The sequence below is a fragment of the Fukomys damarensis genome, unplaced genomic scaffold (assembly GCF_012274545.1).
Source record: "Fukomys damarensis isolate Sample0158 unplaced genomic scaffold, DMR_v1.0_HiC HiC_scaffold_16, whole genome shotgun sequence".
Taxonomy (NCBI): Eukaryota; Metazoa; Chordata; class Mammalia; order Rodentia; family Bathyergidae; genus Fukomys; species Fukomys damarensis.
In genome coordinates this window covers 65,649,020-65,660,048 of record NW_022900928.1, presented here as the reverse complement: position 1 = coordinate 65,660,048, position 11,029 = coordinate 65,649,020, and the positions used below count along the sequence as shown (strand labels likewise).

The 11,029-nt window shown below is 56.6% G+C and overlaps 1 protein-coding gene across 6 annotated transcripts; it reads left to right on the top strand.

Moving 5' to 3' along the window:
* The first annotated feature begins 28 nt into the window (after positions 1–28).
* Positions 29–9,457, top strand: Fxyd2 (FXYD domain containing ion transport regulator 2). Of its 6 annotated transcripts, none has more exons than XM_010629370.3 (6): positions 2,940–3,316; positions 7,595–7,633; positions 7,788–7,862; positions 8,825–8,861; positions 8,996–9,026; positions 9,222–9,457. In XM_010629370.3, exons 1-5 carry the CDS (start codon positions 3,298–3,300, stop codon positions 9,018–9,020), a joined length of 195 nt encoding a protein of 64 aa, XP_010627672.1. In that variant the 5' UTR covers positions 2,940–3,297; the 3' UTR covers positions 9,021–9,026; positions 9,222–9,457. The 6 variants fall into 6 exon arrangements, with proteins under 6 accessions (XP_010627670.1, XP_010627672.1, XP_019063745.1 ...); XM_019208201.2 differs by lacking the exon at positions 2,940–3,316 and adding an exon at positions 5,343–5,703; XM_010629369.3 differs by lacking the exon at positions 2,940–3,316 and adding an exon at positions 5,734–5,840.
* The last annotated feature ends 1,572 nt before the right edge of the window (positions 9,458–11,029 follow it).

Below are 11,029 nucleotides of genomic sequence, written 5' to 3'. Positions count from 1 at the left end.
GTCTCCCTGAGGCTCAAGAGTCAGGAGGTAAAGGGAGTTCCTGCTTGGAGGAGACAGGAGACTGAGGTAAAGCAACTGAGGGCACTGTCCCATTGGGTGTGACAGTGATGAAACCCATCCAGGAGTAGCGATTCTGTCTTCCTCCCTAAATCTCCTAGGTTTCTGGGTCTGGAAGGACACAGCAGGCACAATCAGATGTTCCCCTGTGGCTTCATCCTGGAACAGCAGACCAAGGGGGAGGGCTGGGGTCTCCACATGCTTTGCGGCCTTTCTGGAACCACAGAGTATGTTTCCATGCCAGCTGGCCTCCCTTCCCAAGGAAGACTGGAAGAACAGGAACGTAGGCCAGACCCCAGCAGGGGAAGGCCACGCTGCTCAGTTTGTCTGGGGAGAAACAGCTTGGGGACGGTGGGTGGTGGCTGGCAGAGGTCCTGCTGGAAGGTCAGGGAGCAAAGGGGATGGCAGGGACCCCATTTCAGAGATCACCCCCTGGGGCCTGAGCCAAATGAAGGGACTGCAGTGAGTATCGTGTCGCCTGGCAACCCAGCGCAGGGTGAGGAGGCTGAAGCTGCCCTTTGTTAGGACCTTCTTTGGCCAGCAGTCCTGCAAGGTAGGTGCTCTTGTCCCATTTTACAGAGGGCAGGAAGACCATGGAGAGTTGTTCTTCCTCCGGTCATGCAGTGGAAGGGAAGGGTTTGGGGGGCAAAGGGATTTGAGCTCAGGTGGTGTGGCCCTCAGAGCGCCCCCTGTGCTCAGTGACCTGGAGGAGGAGACACTGCCCCGGCCTGTGCTTAGGGAAGTGCAGGCCACGGGTTAAAGGGGCCAAGGCCACTCTGCAAGAGAGTAGCGTGTCTCAGACAGAGACTCCTTGTCCCCAGTGCCAGCTGGGACCTGATGATGGCCTCAGTGGGCTGGGAAAGGACAAGGAAGAAGACTGGGGAAAGACTCAGGCATGACTGAGGGATGGGGTGGGACCTCTTCGACCCCACCTGGGCTTCCAGGGCTGGGGAGGAGCAGGAGGGCAGGAATGGGATACAAGAGGAATGACAGAAAAGCTCCCTACTCTAGAAGAGCAAGGAGGGGGAACTGGCCATTCGAGAGGGCAAACCAACCCAGTTACCTATTGTGGGTAGGTGACGGCATGGAACAAGGGCTGCCTTAGGCCAGCTCCAGGTTCACTTGTGCCACTGACAATGATATCACCTCTCTGGGACTGATCTATTTACGTAACCGTGGGGTCCACCGTGGGCCATCTTGGGCCTTGTGGGGATGCAGACACAAATGAAGACAATCCTTGTCCTCCTGGGGCTTATCTTCCTGTTGGAAGAAAGGCAAACAAGATAAGGAAAATATTTAACTTGTCAGATAGTAGTACTAAATGCTACAGAGAAAAATAAAAGCTCTGAGAAGGAGTTTGAGGTGTGGCAGGAAGTAGTGTGAACAGTTTAGACAGGGAAGCCGCAGAGGCCTGCCTGAGTCAGTCCCTGAAGACTTGAGCTCAGTGTGAGCTGAGCCAGAACTCTCTGGAGGCTGCGTGGAAGCCAAGGTCCTGAAGCAGGAGTGAGTCCTGGGGGTCTAGAGGGCCATCAAAGTGACCAATATGGCTGGAATGGAGAGATGGGCAGGAAGTTGGAGACAAGTTTGTGCAAAAACAACCTTGGTTCCCTTGAGGAGGCTTGACAGGAGAGTGAAACATTTTGCCAAGTTTGGGGGTTGAATGGCGTGCCCTTGGGGACCCTTTCCAGTTAGTTTCTAACATGGTCTTTGAGATCAAGGTGCCCCCTTAAAGCACCAGGCTGAGGGAGAGATTGCAGAACTTGTATATGGGGGTGCAGAGGGGTCCAGCTGAGAGTTTCCCTTGGCTGCACCCCTGGTACAATGTTTGGAAACACCCACTCCCCATCCATTAAGTTCCATCTAGTCCTAAGATGTCTACACACCTCCAGGGCCCACCTTGGAGAGTTCCCACTGGTAGCTCTGGGCTATCTGAATGTGCAGGTTTCCACTTGGGAACATTCGACAATGCCAGTGGGTGGAGTGGTCCTGCTTCCATGAGAGGTCGGGGCTGCTGGCTCAGGGACCCAGCACAGACTGCAGCCCAACCGAAGAAGGCCCTCTAGGCCAGCCGGTTGGTCTCTACTGCAGAGCATGTCCTGCCCAGGTGGCTTCCGGGAGCAGGAAGTACTGAGGGGGACAGAGAGGCTGGTTGTCCAAGTAACCAGCCCCAACCCTGCTATTCAGTATCCATGCTGAGGTGACCATGCCAAGGCAGCCATAGGAGCTCAAGTGAGACCTTCCGGTCAGAGCCCGCTACACAGAGACTTCTTATAGTGGCCTTGCACAGGGCTGGTGGCAGTAGTCGGGGTTCAGGGACTCTGAGGCAGCATGGTGGGCTGCCCTGGCACTGTTCCTGTTGGCTCCAGGCTCCTGCCCTAGGGCCAAAAGAAGTGTGGCCTTCCTCTGTTTCCCCGCCAGCACCAAGCAGCAGCCCTCAGGGGCCTCATTAGGGTCTGCTGTCTCTGGCTGAATCCTCTGAGGGGTGGTGGTAGGCTTGACATCACAACTGGGGAAGTCCCCAGGGCTGTGTGTGGTGGGAAGGCAGGAAGGGCCAGCTGCCATGGGCACAGCCACAGCTCCAGCCTTTCCCCATCTCTGCCCTGCTGGTAGATGCCACAGGAGGCTGCCATTTGCACCCCATCCTTAGGGTCTACTGAGAAACATCCCCACCCACCAAGGGCACATCCGGGGCTGCTGCCAATCTGTGTAGGCTCAGGAACATAATGAGGCCTTGAGGCAGGATCTAGAAGGACAGAGGAGACGGTGCAATTCCTCTTGAGTAAAGGCTCAGGGGACCCACAGGTGCCCTCGACTGTCTCCCTCAGCTGTGAGCCCAAAGGCCAAGGAGAACATGAGGCCTCTGGTTCTGCTGGCTTCCATCCTGGCCAGTGCCACGCAGCAGCCTTCCCAGGTCACAGCACGGAGACCCTGGGGGAGAGGGGGTAGCAGAGGTGCTGCTGTTAGCTTTGCTGCAGCTCATAGCTGCCCCTCTTTGGGTGCCACATGAAGGTCAGAGAATCACCCTCCCCTTCACGTGGGTCCCTCGCCCCACCCGCCCAGGCAGGCAGCTCCAGGTAAGGGCTCCCTTCCCGGCCCCCAGCCCCCACCCCTTGCTGTGATTCTTCCTGTCTGGACACAGCTGAGAGCGGAGGGAGGGAGCACCACTCTTCCCATCCAGGCCCCAGGCACTGGCACTCCACAGCACTCTTGCAGCATTGAACACGGCCAGAAGCTCCTGCCATGGACAGGTGGCACTTGGGTGAGTCCCCCACGCCCTGCGCTTCCACACCAGCTCAGCCTCTAACACTTTCGAGTGTGTCCACAGGCTTTCCAGAAGCACAGAAAAATCAGAAATGAGGACAGGCAGAATGTCAACAAGAACATCTTGGAGCGTGGTGCTGTGCTTTCTGCAGAGCACCTCTGAGCTGCAGGAGCTGGGGAAACAGCTTGTCCAGCACCCTCCTCATCGATCCTTCTGTGTGTCCACTCATCCCTCTGCAGAAACTCAGAAGGCAGGCCTCTGACTGCAAATCTTGGTTCCCCACTTCCTAGCTGCCCGCCCTCTGGCAGATACTTCACTTCTGTGTCTCAGCTTCTTCCTCTATAAAACAGGGGTGATAATAGCACCTTCTCAGCATCTGTCTACCATCTATCTATCTCTCTATCTATCTATCTATCTATCTATCTATCTATCTATCTATCTCTCATCCATCTCTCATCTATTTTCTATCTACCATCTATTATCTACCTACCTTCTACATTATCTATCTATCTATCTATCTATCATCTATCTAATTTTCTACCTGATTTTTCATCCCTTATTATTCCAGAAAGAAACCATGGCAGCTCACATAGATACAAAACCCTGCCCAGGTAATATTGTACACGTGTGGATCTACCTACCCTACATTATCTATCTATCTATCTATCATCTATCTAATTTTCTACCTGATTTTTCATCCCTTATTATTCCAGAAAGAAACCATGGCAGCTCACATAGATACAAAACCCTGCCCAGGTAATATTGTACACGTGTGGGGTGGGAGCATCATCTCACATGAAGAATGGTATAGCTTTGCCAGCACCGCCTTGGGGACCTGCACTTTTCAGCTCTGGCCGTTTCAGGCGAGCCCTCTGACCTTCCTGTCCTCAGTTTTTGTGGTCCGTCCAGAGAAGATCATGGCACAGCCCCCTCCAAGTGTGGCTTGGAGAAGAAACGATCAGCTTCAGTTTCTTTGTCTGGAGAATGGAGCTAGCATGGCTTCCATGGGTAGAGGGAGGCAAGGAACCTGGCACGTGGTCTGCCTTTATTAAAGGCTGGCTCCATTGTCAGATTTTAGTGAACGTGCTTGGCTCTAAGCAGAGGGAGCTGAAATGGTGTAGGGCAGAGGCTCTCCCTCCACCACATCCATGCACATTTCACTGGAGCATGGCTGATGGTTTTTCTCTGGCCAACAGCTAACATTAAACCAAGGTCAGTGCCTGCTACTACTCAACTGGCCCGGTGCAGTAGTAACAGACACACGCGCTGTGGCCCAGGCAGCACACTGTGCTGCTCGCATACATTAGGGTTAACCCTAGGTGCTGGCTGCTGGGCCCACTGTACAGGTGAGGAGACTGAGGCAGGAAGAGATAAGTAAACTGAGAAGGGTCCCAAGAAGAGCAAGTGTCAATCCCCTGCCTCAGCTCAGAGCAGATTCCCTTTGGAAGGACTAAACTTCCCCATGGACACTGCCTACTGGCCCTGGCCCTTTGGCTACCACTGAACACCAGCCTCTTCGGGAGGTCAGTCCCACTGGCCAGAACTCAAAGAGGATCATGCAGTACCCACCCATGAGGGAGGGACCTGCACCGGAGTCCCCAAGGGGAGGGAGGTCACAGCCGGTGGAGGCAGCCTGGAGCCCCCCCCATTAGGGTCCTTTAGCCTCACATTAGGGTCCCACACTGGCAGTGTGTCCTTGGCAACCTCTTCACCTCTCAACACCTCATCTGTAAAGTGGGAAGCTGACACAGAGCTGAAGGAAATACCACTTTAGGAAAGTGCTTTGTAAACCATAAGAGCAAAGCTTTGCCCCAGCATAAGCCCGGACCCCTTCCTGAAAGAGCCTGGGAGGCCCTGGGGACTCCTGAAAGCGGGAGCAACTGGAGAGAGTGCACCTCACGGCCCAGCCGCAGGAGGGAAGCGCAGGAGCTGAGAATGGTGGGGGCCTCCGTGAGCCTGCCTGGCCCGTGAGATGGATGAGTGACAAAACTCAGGGCCGTCCTGGGCTGGGAGGCCTGGGCTGAATCTGCCCATGGGCTCAGGGTGGTTTGGGAAGTGCAGTGGGAGGGGAGGCAGCGGGGCATCCCAGGAAGCCTGGAATGCAGAAGCCTGTTCTTGCAGGGGTGGGTGAGGTGGGCGCCATGCTGCCCCAAGAGCCCACAGCACACACTGGATGCACTTGGAAACTGCCCCATTGCATGCCCAGCATGGCTTCCCCAGGGGGAGGAGAATGCACTGCTGCCCATCCCAGCCATCCCCGGAAATTTCCAAGGGTTGGCTCCCCAGCCAGCAGCTCCCTGCTCCAGCCTCCCAGACACCTCCTCTCGTGCCTCTGCGGTGGCAGCAGCCCCTCCACGCACACCCTGGCTCTTCTTGTGACCAGGGTAAATATTACCTGACGCTGTTAATGTTTAATGCCCCCACCTTGTCCCTGGCCACCCCATGGCAGGGGCAGCTGGAGGAGGGGAGTGGAGACGAGCCCTGTCGGCTGGGGAAATGGCAGGATTGTCCACAGACAATGGTGAGTGTGAGTGTGTGTGTGTGTGTGTGTGTGTGTGTGTGTGTGTGTGTGTGTGTGTGTGTGTGTGTGTGCCTTGCAGAGTATTCTGCCCTCCTGCATGTGCCAGGCTCCTCTCTAAAAAAATGTGCATTGTTTTTTTTTTTTGTACCTGGGATTGAAGCCTGGTCTTTGTGCTTGGGAAGCAGGCTCTGGAACCACTGAGCTAAATCCCCAGCCCAAAAATGTGCATTTGGAAAGAGGGCCCTGCCTTAACCTCTGTGAAAGACAGCTTGAATGGTATCGCCTCAGGTGGGAGGTAGCAGGGGAGGGATGAGCTTCCATTCTAGGCTTTCTGGCCTGTACCTGCCCCCTCCAAGGTGTCCTGCTGGGTCATCTGACTCAGAGCAGGAGGTAGATGAGCCTGCTGGCAGAGGAGCAGTTCCCCTGGCCACCTTTCCTGCTGGCTTCCCCGGGAGATCTCCAGGGTCAGGTCACATCTCAAAGGCATCCTGTGTCACCCTGATCCCACAGGGACATCTTGACGTTGCATGGGGTTGGGGAGGCATCTGTGGCCAGGAGGGAGGAGGCTTTCTGGTGTGCCCAGGGGAGTCCCAGCTTGGGTCTAGCTGCGGCTCTGACACTAACTCCCTGTGTGACCTTGAACAAGACCTGAGCTGAGTCTGGGAAGGCGGCCTGGAAAGCCTGCATGAGGATAGTGGCCTGGGTCCCTGTGGCCTTCCCTGGCCCTGCCTTCCTGAGTAACCCATACCTCAGCTCAGCAAGCACAGGTCCTTCCTGGCCTGTTCACTCCTGTCCAAGGGACTGGCACTGGGGCCTACAGGGCTCACCAGGCCCAGAGGCTGCCTGCTGCCTGGGGCACAGACTAGCACAGCTTGGGAGCCGTGTCCCTGTGTCCCTGTGTCAACGGAAGCTTGAACAGGGCAGGAAAGAGGGGCAGCTCTGGGGTGCTGGAGCTTTTCCTGCCAGGTTATCTCCCAGCAGTCTGAGGGCAAAGGTATGGGCCTGGGGGCTGGAGAGAAGAACTGATGTCTGCCAGGCCCCGGTGCGGGGGAGCCTCAGGAGGCTGACCATGTTGACTGCAAAGCTGCCCTTCCTTTCCACCACCTGAAAGGCAGCACAGCCTCTGGACCCTTTGCAGACTCTGCCTGGCGTCCAGTCCCAGCCCTGCCCTGTGCTTGCTGTGTAAGTGTGAGTCACCTTGGTCCTCTCAAGGATTACATGGAGCCACATCAGTGCCTCAGAGGGTAAATGAACTGACGATTTTCCAGCTTTAGTCTGGCACGTCCAAGAGCTACCTATTAATGTCTCACAGATAAATGTGCTGGAGAGAGCAGAGTCTCCAAAGGAGCAGAGCCCCAGCTCCACCTCAGGCCTCCCCTGGGACTCTGGACAACTCTCCAGCTGGGCTGCGCTTTCCTCCTCCTGTTCTGTGAATGTGAAGGCTCTGTTTTATCCATTCGTTACTTCACAGACATTTGCTCAGCTCCTCCGGCTGAGTGGGTGCACAGGAGTCTCTTGGGAGCCAAGCTTCTCGCCTTCCAGGGTGTGAGGAGCCCCGGGGCAGCACAGCTCTGGCTCCTGGTGTGCAGGGTGTGGTACCAAGTTGCCGGTCTGGGGCAGCCTGGGGCAGATGCCTGCCTTGGCCTCTTCCCAGTGTGCCTGTGCCCCTCGGCCCCAGGGGCAGCTGGGAACAGCAGGACTGGCAGCCCGGTGATCTGTGATGCTCCCCTCATCACCTCTGGCTTTCTCTCCAGGTGGCAGCTCCAAGGGCGACGCGGACCCCTTCCACTATGGTGAGCCCGGGAGTCCCACCCCCTTGCCCAGCAGCCGGTCTGGGTCCCTGCACATGCGTCCTCCTTCCCTCTTGTGGTTACCATGGGGCTGCTGCCAGTTTGGCTTTGGGTAGAGACGACCCCATCCCACCTCTCTGGGCCTCTCTCTCCCCAGACTATGAGACTGTCCGAAACGGAGGCCTGATCTTTGCTGGCCTGGCCTTCGTCGTGGGGCTCATCATCCTCCTCAGTAAGTGGGGAAGGCACTGGCTGGAGGAGTGGCTGATGGGGAGCATATCCCTCTGAAATGCCCCGGGCCACAGCCCCAGCATGACGTGGGAAGGGGGTGCCTAGCGGGAGGACATCTTCCCTTTTCCTTGAATCTATGCTCCAGTGGACCTAGAGGAGCTGGCGAGAGGGGAACGGGCTAGTAGGGCTCTGGGACTTTCCAGGAAGCAGGGTCGGGGGTGCAGGCAAGGGCACGGACCCCACCTTGATCTGGGCTCTTTCCTAGGCTTGAGTTGCACCTCAAGTAGCCCCCATGATATTGCTGGGGGAGGAGGTCACCATGTCAGTGTTTGACAGTGGAAAGCCAGTCCCAGCTGAGAGGTGCCATGGCCCCCGAGAAGCAGAGCTGGGCTCCGCTGAGGCCCCTAGAGAGCAACCACAGCTGGGATCAGCTCTGAGTTCTGGAATTTGGACACACTCAGGGTCACTGCTGCTGACTTGCAGGACTTCCACTGCGGGGGTAGTCAGTCTCCCCAGTTTGTCTAGTATTCGCTCTTCAAGGGTAACACTGTATCGTAGTTGAACACAGATGCACCTAAGCAGGGATCTAGCTTTGAACTTACTGCCATCCTTCTCCAAGCATGTACTGAGCAGCGCACTACTGGGGGACCACAAGGGCCAGTCTCAGCTGTCACTCTCAACATGCTACAGTCTATCACAGACTCACAGTTTGTTGATTGACTGACTGACTGACTTGGACTCTTGAATGCTTACAGCACACCATTTTGCAAAGAGAGAAACAGTCAAATGTGAGCTCCAAGTACTCGCTTCAGCAGCACATATACTAAAATGTGAGCTCCAAGCCCCACACCATGGTGATGCTTGCAGGAGGGAGGGAGGAGAGACTGGAAGAACTGAGTCGTCTTTTGTCTCTCCTTGGAAAATGAGTGGTGAATAAAATGAAACTTCCTTTCCCTTTCCAAGGCAAACGGTTCCGCTGTGGAGGCAGCCGGAAGCATCGGTGAGTTCAGCCCAGGGGAGCAATGAGGTGGGAGGCCAGGAATGGAGGGGTAGGACTGGAACTTGTCTCTGGGGCCATGAGATGGGGGCCCGGAGGTCCCCTCCTTCTGACCTCTCCTGTCTCTTCCATCCCAGGCAAGTTGGTGAAGATGAGCTGTAACCCTAGGTATGTTTTCGGGTACACCTGGGGAGCAACAGGGTGGGGAAAGAATTTTAGGGTTGCCTGTGATCAGCCAGGTGAGAGGCCCCCATCACCAAGTCCCCAGCCCAGATGTGGGGAGACTGCAGAGTGCCCCAAAAGTTGTAAACCACACAGGGAGCTCAGGAGCTCCCAGCCTAAGTCCTGCCTCTGCCTTTTCAGGGTCGGCCGAGCCCACCAGTGCCCCAGCTGCTTGCGGAGCTGAGGAGGCCTGTACTTCTGCCTCTGTCCCTGTCACTGCCACTGCTTGTGCTGAAGGAAGCGCCAGGCTCCGTGTGACCCCATGGAGGCTGTGTTCTGCTGCCTCTGCTCCCTCCATGGCTCCTCCCTGCCCCTTGGCCTCCCTCCCCTGTCCTGTGTCTGCCGTGCACTCTGAGTACAGATACAGTCTGGTCTCACTTGGTTCCTAGTTCACTGCCCCACACCTGTCTTCCTATAACCACAAACTCAGCGTCATCACCTTCAGGCTTCTCCTCATGGGGCCGAGAATGGAAAGAGCCCCAGGGACTAAGCCCCAGCCTGGCTCTCAAATGCCTGGCAGAGTCCACAAGTCCTCAGGTTCAGTCAGGCTCGTCGGTTCTGCTGTGGCCTCTGGCCCGGGCTCTGGTGCTGCCCTGGGAAGCCAGGAGCTCCCGCATGGCTGCCCAAGTTGTGTCCACCTGTGACCATATCCACATGCTTGGCTGACCCTGTGTGCGGGCGCACCTCGGGGCCAGGGTGGGCAGCTCTGTGGGGCCTGGTGTTGAACCTCTGCAATGCTCTCCGGACCTTTCCCCAAACCCACCAACCTACATGTTAAATTCAGGCCACCTTGTCTCTGTTCTTATAGCCAGGGCCCCAGCTGGACCCATTCCCACTCATCTATTTTGGGGCTGGCTTTGTCCATCCTGGACACTGAGCGATTGCTGCAGCCCCTGTCTTCCAGGCAGGGACCCCGGGGTAACCTCGGCTGGGGATGATGTCAGTGCCCAAGCTTGTGCCCACCCACCCTCTAGGATGCCCCCTCTAGGAGGCTGTGCTGGGGATGGAGCCCAGCTTCCCTTCCCACAGAGGGCTCCAGGGAGACTGGAGGGCAGCGGGGCCATGGCACCGCCTTCAGTCTGTCTTCCTCCTGGTGCTGCCAGCATCTGAGTAGAGGGGGGAATGGGCAGAGAGTTGCTGGAGTTCAAAACACAGTGTGTGTTAGGGGTCACCAGTCCACTTGGGAATTAAGCTCTTTGTGCTGTCCTCTGCCTCCGGGCCACGAGGGCCACCAAACCTTGTGAAATTATAGAGGGCTTAAGCAGAGTCAGTTGTTAGAGAGCAAAATAGATCAATTTCCTTTGCAGAAGGGGAAACTGAGGCCCCAAGAAAGGCAGTGACTTGCCCAGAGTGACAGGGCTCTGCCCCCCACACTGACACCACAGCTGGGGTGGGGGTGCCCCTCTGTCCACCTGTGCACACGGAGAGCTGAGGAAAATGAGAAGCCTGGGGAGACCAGGACCACAAGGGGGACCGCCTGGCCGTTCAGCTCAGCATCAAGGTCTCTGCGGCATCCTGCTCTGGATGTGGGCTCACTGTGACAAATACAATGTGGCAGTTGCACCTTAACTAGAATTTGGGATCACCATACCAGAGAGGGGCATGCACTTGGGAGTCATAGGCAGGAATGGAGCAGCACCAGCTGGGGGTCGGGGAGCAGGGGAAGGGAGAATGCTGGAGCTTCCTGGAAGAGGAAGCAGTAAGAGTCCAGGGTAGAAGTCATTTCTAGAATGTTCTATGACCAAGCCCTTTGAGCCTGTCCCACCAAGAAGGAATCCCAGTGCAGTGAAGTCACATCCCCTCTCCCAACCTGGTTCAAGGCCTCCCTCCTTGCCCTTTGATACCCAGATGCCCAGGATCCCCTCCCGGCCTGTAGAGCATGAACCTTGGTGTGGCCCACCAAGGCCGAAGCCGAATCAGCCCCTAGGGGACCCTGAAGGGCAGAGAGA

Bases quoted from the DNA above. Each gene is read 5' to 3' on its own strand.
- Fxyd2 (XM_019208200.1), top strand. From the start codon at position 5,493: ATGCACTTGGAAACTGCCCCATTGCATGCCCAGCATGGCTTCCCCAGG. The intron at 5,704-7,594 runs GTAAATATTACC...CTTTCTCTCCAG, and splicing joins TGGCTCTTCTTGTGACCAGG to GTGGCAGCTCCAAGGGCGAC. The intron at 7,634-7,787 runs GTGAGCCCGGGA...CTCTCTCCCCAG, and splicing joins CGCGGACCCCTTCCACTATG to ACTATGAGACTGTCCGAAAC.